We start from the raw sequence: 16,998 nt of genomic DNA on the forward strand, positions 1-16,998 counted from the left end.
CCCTTGTATGCTTGCTGCTGGTGGGAATTTTCATAATGGGTACGGCTACTATGGCAAACAGTATAGAGATTCATCAAATTAAAAATGGGATGACCATATCATCCAGTGACTCTACTTCTGGGTGTTTATTTGAGGAAAAACCTTACTAACTCAAAAAGGCATATGCACTCCCATATTCACTGCTGGATTATTTACATCAAAGTATCTATTGATGAACGAATGGATAAAGAAAATGTAGTATGCACATAGGAAGATTATTCAGCCATACAAAAAGAATAAAATATTGCCATTTGCAACAACATGGATGGACCTGGAGGGCATTATGCTATGCTAAGAGGAATAAATGAGACACAGAAAGACAAATGCTCACTTATATGTGTGTGTGTGGAGGAGGTGGGGTAGAGGACAAACAAAAAAAAATACAAGATCACAGATACAGAGAACAGATTAGTGGTTGCCAGGTGGAAGTGAGCAGGTAGAGAGGAAATAAAATGGGTCAAGAGGTATATACTACATTATGAAATAAAAAGGTCATGGAGATATAATGTACAGCATAGTGACTATAGGTTGTAATACTGTATTGCGTATTTCAAAGTCACAAAGGATATTTTTTGAAGTTTCATCATGAGAAATTTCATAACTGTATGGTGACACATGGTAACTAAGCTTATTGTGATCATCTGCAATATATACACATATCAAATCATTTTCCTGTATTCCTGAAACTACATGTCCATAATGTACTTCAGTTTAAAAAAAGATTTTAAATGTTAATTTTCTGTATATGTACTCAGCTCAGTGGAGCAGAACCGAAACAAAACAGTTCATGGACAGGCAATGTTCTTCAGGGCACACTTGAAGCACTCATCTTGGTCACTAAGAGCTGTGTCCTTCACCTCTTAGCTTAATACACAAGAACAGAACTGTGAAAACTTTCTTTATATCTGATGCATATAACACCTATCCCAAACTGAGCCAATTATGATCTCTTTCCCAGTAATAAAAACTGGAATTTAGAGAAACTGGTTATCTCTGGTTTGCTTAAAAGGAGGACAGTAAACTTGGAAACTACGGGGCAACTACGCTTGGCCACGTGTATACCAAATAACAAAAGCTGGTCTTCAAAAGTCAAACGTGAATGGATGTAAAGAGAAAGGAAAGGAATGAAGACCATATGGCTGAGTCCCAGCTGCACTTGATTTCCCTCTTAGGTAGACTGACATCCTTTGATTAAAGTCTCTCTTTTGGGCTTTGGCCCATTTAAGTGAGTTTCAGTTACTTGCAACCAGAAGAACTTTGATTAAGACATTCACGTGGAGCTATCAGGAGAGGTTTTGCTCTGAATTGCCAAACACGTATAGAAGAAAGACAGAGGCAAAGCGTCTGCAGCAGTCAGACACAAGGCCAGGATGACCGGACTGCCTGGTGGAGAGGGCATCACGGGTTCAGGAATCCTGGGTTCTGGTTCAGTCTCTGCTGGGAATTCTCAATATGTCTTAGCCAATTAATCGTTTCATTTTTCTGGTCCAGTTTCCTCATTTACCTAAGATAAAGGTTTCCAACAGGACTCAATAAAGAAGTATCAGGTCCAATGCTAACAAACAAGGCACTGTCTCAAAACACAGCTGTACATGTTAACTAAATCATGGTTAGAACTGTCAGCTAATTATGGTAATCGTAAGAAACCACCCAAGCCAAAAACCAACAGTCATCCTCGAAGCTCTCCCATCTAGTGAAAAACTGAGTCCTCCCCCAGTTCCCCTAACCACTGCCACCATGCTTCCCCAGCCCTTGTCACCTCTTAGCAGGACTATTCTAACACTGTCCTCATTGAGCCTCCTTGCTATAGTCGTCTTCCACACTGCCACCCAAGTGAACATTGGAAATCAGCCAAGTTATTCCTCCACAGGGCAAGTAACTCCACGGAGAGTTTTCATTGCTTTTCACGTGCTGATTATCTACTTGGTAACAGGCTGGTGCAAAAGTAATCACCGGTTTGCACTGTTGAACTTTTCCATATGATACTGGAATATATTCTTAAATAAATGTGGTTATGTCACACATCATTTTGATGCACATTTCTTGCTTTATTTTCTTTGCTAATTATTACTACTTGTTTATATGAATTTTAGACTATGGAAATGATGTTAGACACAAAAGCAAATTTGAGCGATTTTCTTATTTGAGTTCAAAACGGGTCAAGAAGCAAGAGACAGCTCGCAACATCAACAAATGCATTTGGCCCAGGAACTGCTAACGAATGTACAGTGCAGTGGTGGTTCAAGTTCTGTACAGGAGACGAGTCTTGACGATGAGGAGCATAGTGGCCAGCCATAGGAAGTTGACAACAATGAACTGAGAGCATCATTGAAGCTGATCCTCTTACAACTAACTACACAAGAAGTTGCCCAAGAACTCAACGTCAATCAATCTACAGTCCTTCGGCATTTGAAGCAAATTGGAAAGGTGAAAAAGCTTGATAAGTGGGTGCCTCATGAGCTGACCGAAAATCAAAAAAATTGTCATTTTGAAGTGCTATCTTCTCTTATCCTATCCAACAACAATGAATCATTTCTCAATTGGACTGTGATGTGCAACGTAAAGTGGATTTTATAGGACAACCAGAGAAGACCAGCTCAGTGGCTGGACTGAGTAGAAGCTCCAAAACACTTCCCAAAGTCAAACTTACATCAAAAAAGGGTTCATGGTTACTGTTTGGTGGTCTGCTGCTAGCCTGACCCACTACAGCTTTCTGAATCCCAGCAAAAATCAAAATCTGAGAAGTATGCTCAGCAAACTGATAAGGTGCAATGAAAACAACACCTGCAGCTGGCACCGGTCAACAGACTGGGCCCAATTCTCTGCAACAATGCTCAACCACACACACAATCAACGCTTCTAAAGCTGAATGAACTGGACCACAAAGTTTTGCCTCACATGACCTCTCACCAACCGACTAGCATTCTTCAAGCACCTCGGCAACCTTTTTGCAAAGAAAACGTTTCCCCAACCAGCAGGATGCAGAAAATGCTTTCCAAGAGTTCGCTGAATCCTGAAGCACAGATTTTTTTGCTACAGGAATTAACAAACTTATTTCTTACTGGCAAAAATGTGTTGACTGTAACGGTTCCTATTTTTATTAATATAGATGTGGTTGAGCCTAGTTACAATGATTTAAAATTCAGAGTCTGAAACCACTATTACTTTTCCAAAAACCTAATACTGATCTCAGCTCAGTGTGAATTCTGAGACCTATGACAGGACCTCTGCTTCAGAGTTAGAGTGCTTCATTCCTCTTCTACATTCTCAGACACAAAACAGCTGCAGGTAGAGCGATAACTACTGCTCCAGAGGTAAACACAAAGTGCTATGCTAGAGTAACGAGGCTGTAAAGCCAGCCCCCAGTGAACCACACCACCAGTATCCTTGGCCTTGTATAAACCCACCCACTGTGAACCTGGCCTGACTTATGTGACTCACTTCAATCAAGAGAATGTGACTGAAGAGACATGGTCAGTTCCCAACCTGTGCCTTAGGAAGGCTGGTTGGGCTCTTGTGGTCACCTTGGACAGCCATGTAAGATGTCCACCAACCCTGCTAGGGAAATCATGTGGAGATGTCACATGGGGGAACAAGGGCCCTGAGATGTCCGGAGACTTTGTGGAGAGAGCGCCCCAGGTACGCCTGGCTTTTCCGCCCTCCCCTCCGAGGTGCCAAGCTGTGTGTGTGTGTTCTAGGCCCCAGATGACTGCTGCCTCCACTGACATGTGGAACAACAGAACCCCAAGCTGAACTCAATGAATCCAAAGAATTATGGGAATTAATGAAGTGTCGTGGGACTTCCCCAGTGGCCCAGTGATAAGAATCCACTGTGCAATGCAGGGGACACAGGTTTGATCTCTGGTTGGAGAACTAAGATCCACATGCCGTGGGGCAACCGACTGCGCACCACAACTACAGCGCCCTCGTGCTGCAACCGAGACCCAACGCAGTCAAATCAATCAGAAAGTAAATACATCAAATGACTGCCGTGTTAAGATGCTAAGTAGTATGGGGCTGTTTGCTACACAGATAACAAATATTCATTATCTCCCATCTTCTCACTTCTTGAAAGCAGGGAGTGTGTTACACACCTCTATGGCCCCAGTACTTAGGCATAAGAACTGGCCTAAAACCAGGCCTTATCATCTTTAAATAAATTAATCTCATACAAAAACAGACAAAATCTTTCCAAACCTCATAGTGAGTTGAACAATGTCTCCCCAAAATTCATGCCCATCCAGAACGTGACCTTAAATGAGGTCATACTGTGTTACAGTGGACCTTAAATCCAATGACAGTGTCCTTATAAGAAGGCCATGTGCCAACAAAAGCAGAAACTGAAGTAACACAGCAACAAGCCAAGAAACGCCAAAGGGCTACCAGAAGCTGGGAGGAGGGCAAAGAAGGACTTTCCCTCAGCGCCTTCAGAGGGGGCCCGGCAGACACCCTGAATGGGGATTTCTGGCCTCCAGAATCACAAGAGAATAGATTTCTATTGTTTAAGCCACGCAGTTTGTGGCAATTTGTTCCGCCACAGGAAACCAATACAAAGCCGGAGGCCCAGAGTGGGCAAAGGTAACAGGAGCCCTGGTGATGGATCAATGAGCTAAAAACCACAGACAGGAACCATGTCCTTTCCTCTCAGCTGTAATCTAATTATTTTCTACTAAGTTAGTTATGACACGTGCAGTTTCTCTTCACAGAGCATCCCACAAACGAATCTTGTTAGTTTTCCTCCAAAGAATTAGCAAGCAGAATCACAGGTTTCCGGTTATAAAGAAGTGAAGACTAAATATGCTGGTTTAACTGCTTTGCCTGGGTGACTGGCCTGGAAATGTAGTTTTTGTGTCCGCCCTTTGGGTTCCAGGAGGCTTTCACACTGAAACGCTGTCTCAGGCCTTCTCAGCTCTTACCAAATGCTCCCGAGCCCCCTTTCCTTCCCGGCCACCTCCCTGGATGACTCTGTGCGCCCGCCCTACCTGGGGCAGGACGACCTTCTTCAGCTGCTCCTGCGTGAAGTGCCCCACGTAGGCCTCCAGGTGGGACAGCAGCACCACCCGCACGTGCTCCTCGTGCACCTCGAAGAGCCGCAGCAGCACCGGGATCACCCGCGCCTGGAACAGGGCTGGTGAGAGCAGGCAGGGCGTTTCTCCCTGCGTGTTGTCTTCCCCCAGATCAGACAGGGAAAAAAAAAAAATCATCATTTCAGTGAAAGGAGCATGAAGCCTAGTGCAAGCTGAGCCTGGAACTTCACACAATCCTAAGTACTCTTTGAAATTCTCATGTCCCAAACCAAAGGCAAGTGCTTCTTTGACCCCATATTACTCAAGGCTTAACTGTCTTAAGTATACTCCACCTTGTAGGAGTGTTTCTGAAACACTCTTATCATACTTAATGTACTGCAAAGAAACCTTATGTGTTAATATAATTCTGAGTGGATAGCTCTCTGTATGAATACATTCATGTCTAATAAGGAGAAATTTCATATACTAGATTCAACTGATATTATTGTTGCAGTTTTTCCTGCAAAGCCAGGAAGTGTTAAATGCTACAACAGGTCCTCTCGTCCGAGCAGTTAAGGAAGGTGCTTCAACAGAGACAGGCATCAGAACCATTTGGGGACCTTTGGAAATATGTATTCACCTGTCCTTGCTCTGTCCCAGACCTAGGGGGCCAGGCACAGACAAATCTAGAAAAAGCTCCCCAGGTCATTCAGATCACCACACAGTAAGCGCACACTGTTTAAATGGGGACGAATAATTCCCAAACTCCATAATTACCAAGAACACTTTGGGAAAAAATTCACCTTTTTTAGGGCCGAGGAGATAAGGAAGAAAACTCTTAACAGCTACTGGCTCTGCAAACACCAGCTGGTTAAGCAGAAGAGGCACCAACCGTGAGGCTATTAATTCCTCTGACAGGCAGCTGACTCTGTCCAGCAGGAATCTAGGGGCAAAGAAGGAACACCTGGGATACTGCAGCAGCTTTATGCAGCCTTAGCCCACATCATCGAAGTGATGCATCTGAAATGTGGCTAGGGGAACTGAACAGGTTCCCAGATATTTAAGAAAAACACAGAAGGTGTGAGACAACGCCAGCTAGTCAGTACATATACAACCTCCAATCCAAGCTAGGAAAGTTTTTTCAACAAACTGCCCCTCATTAATAATAGCAAGAGTGTCCTCTTTCCCCCCTAATAAGCCAGAGTCTTTTTAGTCAATAAAAGGTACTTTCTCAAATTTAAAACACATGTGTGTGCTTAGTCGCTAAGTCATTGTGACCCCATGGACTGTAGCCCACCAGGCTCCTCAGTTCATGGAATTCTCCAGGCAAGAATACTGGAGTGGGTTGCCATTTCCTTCTCCAGGGGATCTTCCCCATCCAGGGATCGAACCCAGGTCTCCAGCATTGCAGGCAGATTCTTTACTGTCTGAGCCACCAAGGAAGCCCATTTTAAAACACATAGGATATTACATTACTTAAAGTTTCTATGGTAAACAAAACACTGGCTTTTGTTAGAAGAAGCTAAGTACAAGCACTTTAAGAAATACACAGACATCAGGTATTAACAGTAATAACGTGCCACCATACAATCACCCTAAGCAAGTATCTTGTCTCCTACCTAATCAGGAAACGGACCATACCAAGCATTACCTCCTTCAAGCCCCTCAGCCACCATCCACAAACAGGTCCATGGCCAGAAAAATTCCCACCTCTTTTCCAGGTACCAAGGATGTAAGGGATTCCTCTTATTTAAGGCCACCCTCACAGGGGCATTGCCCCAACATTCCCTTCTGCCCCAGGGCCACAGGCCAGCAGCCCCCCAGCACAGGCTGGGCTTCAGTTCCTCTCTCACTCCCCCACCAGCTCTATTCTGTGAGTCCAAAGACATGCTCCCATCTTTTCCAGCCTTAAAAACAGCTGTACTTGACTCCCTTAGCAACTCAGTAGCAATTCCATGTTCCTCTCCTCCAAGCTTTTCAGGTTTTACTCAAAGTCCATGTTTTCACCTTCTGCTCACATCTCAATTCACAGCAGTTTGATTCTCTCTGCTGAAATGGCTTTTTCTAAGACAAGGTTACAAAAGCTCTCTTGATGGCAAAGCGATTCCTGTCTTTCTCAAGTTCTCTACCGTTTGGCATACCAGCCCTCCTGTTTCTCTCTGAATCTCCCCTAACCACTGCTTCTGCCTCACTTGTCAGCCACTCCCTCCCTACCAGCCCCCTGACAAGCTGGGTGCCCCAAGTCCTTTTCATGCTACCCACTTTCTCCGGGAAAATGTCAATGACTACAGGCTAATGAACCTTAATATTCACCTCCAGTTAATCCTCATCAGACCTCTCTCCTGAGATGCAGACCCATCTACCCAAAGGCCCATGTCCATCTTTACCTGGAGGCCCACAGCCACTTCCAACCAACAAGGACACCAGATTCTACGTCTTCCCTCCAGTATTTTCCAACTCATTTAGTGATAATCACTAAGGCTTGCCAGGTTTTATGTTTTAATATTTCTTGTCTGTGTCTTCACCGTACCATCGCTGCCCTTATATGAGGCCTACCATCTACTGCTGGCCTGCTATGGTCTGCCAACCAACCCAAATCTTACATGAAGTAAAGCTGTGCCCCCTCCGTAGAAAACAAAGTAATCCACCCAAGGGGAGAGTCAGCCGTCTCACAGCCTCTTTTCACTCCTTTGACAGTTTCAAGGCCTGAAGTCCCCTGCTTACCAATAGCATCAATACCCCCCTCGGCAACATCCGAGGGTGCCTGCCTGCCCTACCCCCTTCAGCAGGACTCAAGTGGTCATCACTCCACACACAGGACCTACTGCGTTTCGCCTCTGTGCACTGGTTCACATTGCCTCTTCGCCCAGAATAGCTTCTCTCTAACCTCCTCCCCCCTGCCCCGTCCTCTGTGTTCTCAGGACACCCCCCTTAAGACCCACTACTGTCTAAGGCTTATCAGTCTATATCTGTTTCCTTCACCAAAACTATACATCCCAGGGTCTAGCAGAGAGCCTGACATAGAGGAAATGTCACTGAATTCTGTCTAAGAAACCCAATGATAGACTCATCTTCTCTAGGACACCTAAAGTGATTAAATGCACTTAATCCAAGTTACTGAATTTTAAGGCCCGAATTTTCTGAACTTACTTGAAAAATTCAGTTTTTTCCTCTTCGCTCTTCAATGTTAAACTTTTCAAAAAATTTACAACTTCTAGAAAATCATTCCTAAATCCCAAAAAGAAAAAAAAAAAAAAATGCAGGACAACAGATTAAAGAAGGCACATTAAATATCAAAGCCATAACCACAGACCACACGATAATACTACTCAACAAAGACACATCTCCCTTGACCACGTGGAAGATTCTACTATAACTAAGTAGCTTAGAAGACAAGTGCTATAGGACAAGCCCATAGGGAATTTAATATTTTAAGAATATCAAAGAGATCTGTAAAGAGTATACATGGTTAACCACACACATGTGTGCATACACAAACGTGAACAAATGCTGTGGTTTTAATAAAATCATCATAATCATCCAAACATTTTGTTGTAATAGAATGTGGTTACATGAAATGTCCTGGGAGAAATGCTTTTACCATTACAGAACAGTTGCTGATTCTCAAGTCTCCTCTGGGGAAGTAGTAACTACTAAAGAGGGTTGCAGAAACAGGCATTTCTGGTACAAGTCACAGGGGTCTTCTCATTTCGCCTGTTTTAAGTTGTCTGGTCACTTTCCCAGCCAGGCAGTGAAGAGGGTGACAGGAGTGAGCAGTTTCCTGCAGGGCCTCCAGACAGTCCCAAAGCCAGCTCAGCTCCAAGCAAACGTGGCCCCTGGCAGAGAGGCTTCAGCAGCCAGCAGCCCCCACCAGCAGGGCTGACCTCGTCTCCTGGTCTCCACACCTCACCTTTGCACTGTTTCCCTCTGGCTCGGCAGAAAGAGCACAAATGCCTTGACCAGAGTGTAAAATCAGATGGCTCGGCTGCCTCGGCAGGAGCTTCGGCCCTGCCTCCTCCCCCTGCCCGTGGCTGGGCTTTCCCCTCAGGGGCAACAATCCCCTCCTGTGTAACAATTTATGAAAGAAGGAGTAGGTGTGTGGTTCTGCCTTCCCTCTCCTGTTTTGTTTTGTTTTTTAATTGAAGGATAATTCAACTCTACAATGTTGTGTTGGTTTCTGCCAAACATCAACATGAATCAGCCATAGGTATACCTATGTCCCCTTCCTCTCCCCTCTGTTTCATCCACAATTTGTACTAAAGAACTCCTACCCCACACAGTGATGAGAGAATCTATTTACTGTAAAGGATTCTTCTCCGCAGAGAGTGTATCAGTCTGAAACATCCCCCTCAAAAACACATGGAGATACCTTGCTTAAAGGACTCATAATGGGAAAGGTTTGAATAGCTCTTTTGGAATATAAGTAACAAAGCCCATGTAACCACAAGGAAAATACCCCCTCTGCTGTGTTTAATGATATATCCTCATCCTATCTTAGACGAAATTCTCCCCCTCCAGGGATAATATCAGCTCTCCCTTCACTCTGATTTCTCTCAGGCTTTCCGACTGCAAACACATAAGGATTTTTAGTTTCACAACTGACACGAGTTTGATTTTGCTAATAGAAGTTATGAATGAGGAGTTAACCTGTGAGTTCTGCAGACATGGAAATTTAAAAAACGAAAGACACGTAATTAAAACTAACCTTGAAGAGAGGTTCAAAAATCTCTCTGAATCCAGCGACAGTATTGACAGCTATACTGTGCCCTCCCTCTAAATTGACTTCTTTGCTCTTCCATCACGAATTACTAAACAAAGAAAACAATCTTCTGCCTGCCTGAAGAAAAATAAGCTCATTTCCATGCCCATCCCCCACCAACAAGTAAAATTCAACAATAATAGACTCGTATAAATAATACAATGTCAGCAAAACAGAGAGGCCGTGTTAACATTAAGTTCCTCAATTAACTTCTGCAACTCTACACCACCGGACACAGCCTAGCTTCTTCACGTTCACAGAAGTCCTAAGGAATCCAGCTATAATGTCTAGACCCAGGCGTCCATGGTGAAGGATTTCTAGAACTCCCTCTCTGTGAGAGGAACGTGAGAGGCAATTATCACTCCCCCTCTCCTTCCCACGTGGACGGGACTCTCCCCTAACACCGAGGCACAGCAGCAGCAGCAGCAGCGAAGGGCCTGCTCGCTCGGCCCTCCGGAGCCCACCGCGGCAGCGCGGCCCACAGGAGCGGGCGGCGGCAGGCAGCGCGCGGCGCGGGCGCTCACCTGAAGAAGTCATGGCAGAGGAGGGTGCAGAGCGCCGGCCGGCTCTGCGGGCTGGGACACAGCAGGGCTGAGTGCAAGGTCTGCTGGAAGCTGGAGAGAATATCCGCTGAAACTGAAACCCAGAGCCACAGTTAGTTCCCACTGCCTCCTCCCTCCTGTTAGGACCTCTGCAGCTGGAGGCTGAGGAGAGCAAAAACCAACCTGGAAAAAGCCCAGACAGAGCCCTGGCTGCTGCTACAGCTCCCCGCCTGCCTGAAGTCAGACTCCGTGGCAGGTGGAGAAAATCCTCCTGCCAACACGTCCACCCCCCTGCGCCCCCTGGAGGCCCCCACCTTTCCTGACTGTCAGCTTAACTCAGCTCAGGCCTAGAGGAGGAAGCTTATAAAAGTGGCAGGTTTGAGGGCCTTTTCAATCAAGTCTCCTAACCCTCAAAACACAGGAAGTTATTTGAAGGACTGTATTTTCTCTCAAGGATGGTACATAATTGCCACCATGCCAGACACAGTGAAGAGCAGTGAGTTCATCACCCACAAAGGATGTCCCAGGGCTTAATTCTCAAATGTTTAGGCTCAGACAGCTCAGAGCTGCTGGCTGAATGGTGCTTGTAACTTCAGAGGACGGAATGAACCAGGCAGAAAAAACTGCGTTCGAACTGCACAAAGTTGCAGCAACATGAGCTACAGGCTGGTAAAGGGGCTGAATGTATACAGACCCCAGTACACGCAAAGGATGGACATCTGAAGGCCTGGAGCGGCTGAAGGAGAGTGAAGCGCGCTGTCAGACACGCCGCCAGAGAACTCAGAGGAGAGCTATGTGCTCACTAGCCTTGGCTTTAAGGGCCAACCAAAGAAAAGAGTAATGAGTAAATGAAATCATGACCAAAAAAAAAAAAATCGAAAGGACTTTGAAAGAATCAAGATAAAGAAATGTTAATCTTAATTTAGAAATTAATTTTAAAAAACTCTGAATCTTATCCTCAGACCATTACATACACATCAATAGCACCATTCATTTATTTATAGGCTGGTTTGATAAGGAATAGTCTTTAGACCATACAGTACCAATCAATAAGATCATAATATAAGATACCCAAAGCCATAGTTCCAAATATTTCCTACTTAAAATCCTTTTAACTATGCAAAGTAAAGAAACCCAAAGCTTCTGCCCTCAGTGCTATTACGATCTGCCCTGCACAAAGTTACTTGGTAAGCAACAGTTCCTTACTACGATCAAACACCACAGTCCTTTGAATTCACACAGAACAGGCCGTGGATGGCTGTCCTACTAATTCTGTGGATGCAGATAGCACAAGTCCAACTCACCCTGTTCACTTAAGACTGTGAGCAAACTTTCCACCAGTGTCCCAAAAGAATAGGCATCCCGGGCGTGTCCATGGGACGCTGGTAGAGTCGTGAATTCTGGAGACTAAAAGCAGTAAAGATCATTACAACCAGAGGATCTGCTTTAGAAACCATTCCTAATCTTCTCTGAAGCACTTTCTCCCATTTTTCCACTTAGTGTATCCAAAGTTAACTACACAGTATCACACACGAATTTATAAGCTCTTACAATGATTAGTGAATAGACTTTATCAAAGATATTAATAATATTAAATAAGGACGGGGGAAAGGCCATAATATATGTTTGTGGCTTTCAGAAATATTTCTGACTACAAACTGGAGTAAAAAAAATTATCATCAGCATTATATGCACATATATGTGTAAATACGTAACAAAAACAAAAGTTTTATAAAACAGTTCTTAGTCTTGCTCCCCAAGATGTTCGGTGATACTTTCTATTTTATTCCCTATTTTTCTCCCTTAAAATGCCAGTCAGGACCCCTAAATTGATTCAAAACCTACAAATCATTGGTTTGAAAGATGCTAGTATATACACATAGTACTGCTTGAATAAACCTGAGTTTATTTCAAGTCTTAGGTTTATACTTAAGTTTATTGTTGGGTTTGTGTTTCCTGCACAGCACACTAAATATGTCTTTGGGGATTAAAGTCTATAGTGGTTAAGGGCAAATTTAGAAAGAACAAGTGCTTTTGAATTTATTGTTAAATATTATCTTTCTTTACCAGCAACATAATATTAACCATCACTCTTCCTCACATCTTGGAATCCCAACTAATGGCAGACCGGCTGAGGACCAGCTTGGGGGAAGCAGAGGAAAGGGCTGCGCTCTCGTTTCCTAAACTCTCACGGCTTCCACGAAGGTACAAAGGCTTACCGTGAAATGGCTGTGACGCCCCCACTCTGCTCACACCGAGGTACCGCCTATCTTTCAGCACTATCACAGGTGTCTACATGACCAAAATGTAAGCTGAGTTTCAAGAAAAAAGGCTCTCTGCTGTGATGACATGATCAGTCTCAGAAGCCTTCAAGGCCATAGGAATTAGGAAGTGTCTATGACTTAGCAAAGAGGTAGGCAGAGGAGAGGTTTTTGTTTTGCTTTAAGTTTCATACTCAGTTAGTACCAAGAAGCCTTCATGACATCTTTAGTGTATCATCTTACCATCTCTTCAGGAGGAATAGATGCTGGGTCTCTTACTGACCGAATACTCCTCAGAAACTAGAGAAATAAATTAAGGAAAGTAATTCGAGCATATGTTTGGTGAACCAATCTCTTACATCAAGTTACAAAAGCAAAGAGCAATCAACAGCAATGAAACCTTCAAACCAATGCTACAGGCTAAATACATAAATTAAAAATCTTCATCACTGAAAAATGTAGATATAGTGCCTGGTGTGGCACAAGACTTAGTGGAAAATAAATATCAGTTTCCTTTCCTTTTCCTTTCAACTGGTTTAACAGACACCCTCTGGTGTTCAGAGGCATCTCTATATCTGATTTATTTAAGGAAATTAGAAATACTTTTTCTCATCCTGCATGAAAGTGAAAGTCGCTCAGTCATGTCCGACTGTTTGCGACCCCATGGATGATACAGTCCATGGAATTCTCCAGGCCAGAATATTGGAGTGGGTAGCTGTTGCCTTCTCCAGGGGATCTTCCCAACCCAGGGATCAAACCCAGGTCTCCCATATTGCAGGCGGATTCTTTACCAGCGGAGCCACCAGGGAAGACCCTCATCCTACGGAGATAGTAACAAATAAAAGACTTCTCTCGCATAGGACAAATCTATCATTAATCTGCTCTCTGAATCAAGTCAGTCATAAGTTGGTTGCCACATGAGATATGTGAGGACCTTATATACTAGAGACACAGAGCCAGCATCCACAGAACAACATTCAACTACTGACTCATCAAAGATTATTTCTCAAGAGCTTTTATGTTCCAAACGCCATCTAGAGCACCAGGAGTACATATTGAATGCAATAAATCCCCGTCCCCGGCCAGGAGCTCACGACCTAAAATGTAAACTAAGAACTTTGATAACCTGTGCGGGCTGAGCACCTGGGAAGCCCAGGAGGAGCCCAGGTGTTGGGCAGGGGACACCCCGGGGAGGGCTTCACCAAGAGGAGACGTAGCCTGACCTAGACTTCGGCGAGACGTCTGCCTCATCTTACATCCTGCAGAGTCCAGGGGAAGAAAGGCGACAGAACGGCACACAAGGGAAAATGGGGTGAAGGAGGAGAACCCTGCCAGGCGGCATGGAACAGGACGCAACCCGAGTGGAGCTCAATAACCGAGTGGACCTGGAGCTGAAGGCAGGCTGGGGAGGAGCTGGGGAAGGGCCTGGGGGCCGTGGTACAGCATCTGGGGTACACCCCACAGAGGGAATTAGGCTGTTATACTGACAGCTGGAAGCTGACGTCTGAGAAGAAAGGGTCAATGGGGACAGAAATAACAGAGGAAATGCCTTCATGGTGGAAGGAGCATTTGAGCTGAGCCAGAGCCCCTCAGGTACACATGCAACAAGGCCCCCGTGAGACCTGCACACAAGGGAAGAGGGGGAGTGAGGTGGAGCCAGGAAGTCAGGGAGCCCCCTCATCAGTAAGGAAACCATGGTGTGTGTGTGTGTGTGTGTGTGTGTGTGTGTGTGTGTGTGTGTGCAGGGGGAGTGAGGTGGAGGCAAGAAGTCAGGGAGCCCCCTCATCAGTAAGGAAACCATGGTGTGTGTGTGTGTGTGTGTGTGCGTGTGAGACCTGCCCCCTCATCAGTAAGGAAACCATGGTGTGTGTGTTTGTGTGTGTGCGTGTGAGACCTGCCCCCTCATCAGTAAGGAAACCATGGTGTGTGTGTGTGTGTGTGCGTGTGAGACCTGCCCCCTCATCAGTAAGGAAACCATGGTGTGTGTGTGTGTGTGCGTGTGAGACCTGCCCCCTCATCAGTAAGGAAACCATGGTGTGTGTGTGTGTGTGTGTGTGTGTGCGTGTGTGTGTGCGTGTGAGACCTGCCCCCTCATCAGTAAGGAAACCATGATGTGTGTGTTTGTGTGTGTGTGTGTGTTTTAAGGCTAAGTCTAGTGGCAACATGCAAAATTATGGAAACAAGAAACAAAACAGAGAACAGTAGGACTGCTCAACTCAGGAGGGGACTTTGTAGACCTCTGTCAGACAAAATTACAAGAGGGAGCACAGGCAGCAATACCGTAGCCCAGGAGGAGTTACGATGCACAGTCCCCGACACCAGCTCTTAGGACATAATGTATGACTCTGGAAAACACGAATAAGTGCTCAAAGAACATGTTTAATGTGCCTAGTACATGCCAGGCCCTATTCTAGGTGGATAAAGATACATATACAACACTATCACCCTCAAGAAGCTCAGCCACTGGTAAAGAAGGGAGACACATGGAGGCAATTCGACATTAAACACTCAGGGTAAAACCAACTGCAGGTTACTACAGGAGCACAGAGGGTGGGCATTTAATGGAAAATTTGACCAAGACACGTTACCTCTTCCAGTCTCAAGATACCTTTGCTATGAATAGATGATGCCCAGTCCCTCTGGACAGTAAAATCCTACAACCCTGTGAATGTGAGTATTGACAAAAAAAGTCACGTCTCCAAACCTCAGCTCACACTACCGCACACAAAAATGCTACCAGACTCTGGGTGACACGGAGGGCCTGGCACCTGCCTTACCTCTGGGGTGGCCTGAGGAACCCTGCAGACTGTTTCCATTCCTCCCAGCTTCCAGTGCCCATCTTCACTCACAAACACAGATGATACACAGACATTGTTGTGTGTGAGGTGTCCCTGGGAAAAAAGAACAGGGAAGAAGATTGCCATTCCCATTTTCTGAGTAGTTTTAGAAAACTAAGAACTCATCACCAAAAAAAAAAAAGACAATTATGGCAAGTCTTCCTACTTGTGGCATAATAAACCGAACTACAACTTTAAGAAATGACAAATTCAATGAGCCAGCTTAAGCATTATGAGGTTAGGAAAAAATGAAAAACACAATGGAAAGGCTTATCTCCCCCTGCCCAGGGAGGCAGGTTAATAAAGACACGAAAGCCACCACACAGACACTGTACATCCCCATCTCCATCAGAGTCGGGAGATACAAGTGTCCTTATAGGTAAATTTACAAGTCTTTCCAGCCTACATCCTGTGCTTCAACCGCTTTTAAAGGAAAAATTTCTCTTTGCTCCCATAAGGTTATTGTATTAATTTTCTCCTCTAAGTTCTTTCTCACCTACATTCTATCACGAACCCAGATCCACTTCACCTGAAATCTTGTCAGTAGGCATTAAAAAAATTCTGCCTGAAGAAGAGGAAAATGGAATGATAAGGACCACCAGAGATATCCCACAGACCACAGAAGACCCAAATTTAAAACTATATAAAAAAATAGTACAGTCAAATAAATGAGGGAAGAAGAAAAGGAGAACGGGGATGATGTATGTTTTTTTCTCAAACCAGAAAGTATTCCAGTAGATAAGTGCATTTTAAATATTCTACCCATCAGATCCAATATGTACACATTTTACATATAACACACTCCAAGGTATGTATATATTTTTTTAAAGGAAAGCTTAGAATAGTATTAGGGTGCGTTTCTGCTTGAGAAAAAGTAAAGGCGAATAAACACTTATATATTTGCTTAAGACACACGAAGAGCATCTGTGGCCTAGCACACCGATCACCGAGGTTGTCTGTGGCAAGAAGCAGGGCCCTGGCTTCAAGGACAGGGACTTGTTTCCTTGTCTGCTCTCTCATACTATTCAAACTTTTTACCGCATTCAAACATTTTTCCAACAGAGAAACTATTCCACCACAGTGCAGCATTAATAATTCTACTTGTGTGTATCTTCGAAATACTTTTAAGAGACAATAAATTCAAAGTGATATTTGGAGAGTCTATCTCCCATTAACAGAAAAAAATTTTTAAAAACACATTAAGATGAGGCAAATGCAAGTGCTTCTAACCTGTAACTGGTGTTTTTTAATCTTGGGAGGCTGCCATAGGCCTTTATACTTAAGAATGTAAATCCCAGTTAGAAATTAGTAGTTCGATAATACTGCTAAGAAACAGACCACAAGTAAACAATACCACTTTATCCCCATAATAGCAAATACTGCCGTGGTATTAAGGGGCTGCCTCTCTTTGGCACCACCTACTTGAATGGGAAAGGGTGTGTAAAACTCTGCCTCTTTCTAAGAAATGATCATTTCTTTCGTTAAAAGAAAAACAAAAAAATTCCTGAAAACAAACAGAAACATGGTCCACACCAGCACTGATGTTACTAAACT

At 44.3% G+C, this 16,998-nt stretch overlaps 1 protein-coding gene across 4 annotated transcripts in view; it reads right to left on the reverse strand.

The window, feature by feature from the left end:
* The window catches only part of SCYL3 (SCY1 like pseudokinase 3), a 38,902-nt gene that overhangs the window by 8,208 nt on the left and 13,696 nt on the right, over positions 1-16,998 (reverse strand). For 3 of the 4 annotated variants that reach the window (XM_065935669.1, XM_065935670.1, XM_065935672.1), the window contains exons 4-10: positions 15,385-15,498; positions 12,851-12,907; positions 11,651-11,753; positions 10,329-10,440; positions 8,196-8,273; positions 5,849-5,988; positions 5,022-5,206 (exon numbers count right to left, since the gene is read on the reverse strand). In XM_065935669.1, the coding sequence (XP_065791741.1) occupies positions 5,022-5,206; positions 5,849-5,988; positions 8,196-8,273; positions 10,329-10,440; positions 11,651-11,753; positions 12,851-12,907; positions 15,385-15,498 (789 nt within the window). The remainder of the gene's footprint in view (positions 1-5,021; positions 5,207-5,848; positions 5,989-8,195; positions 8,274-10,328; positions 10,441-11,650; positions 11,754-12,850; positions 12,908-15,384; positions 15,499-16,998) is intronic. The other variant, XM_065935671.1, reaches the window with a different exon arrangement.

This window comes from Muntiacus reevesi, chromosome 5, assembly GCF_963930625.1.
Source record: "Muntiacus reevesi chromosome 5, mMunRee1.1, whole genome shotgun sequence".
Lineage (NCBI taxonomy): Eukaryota > Metazoa > Chordata > Mammalia > Artiodactyla > Cervidae > Muntiacus > Muntiacus reevesi.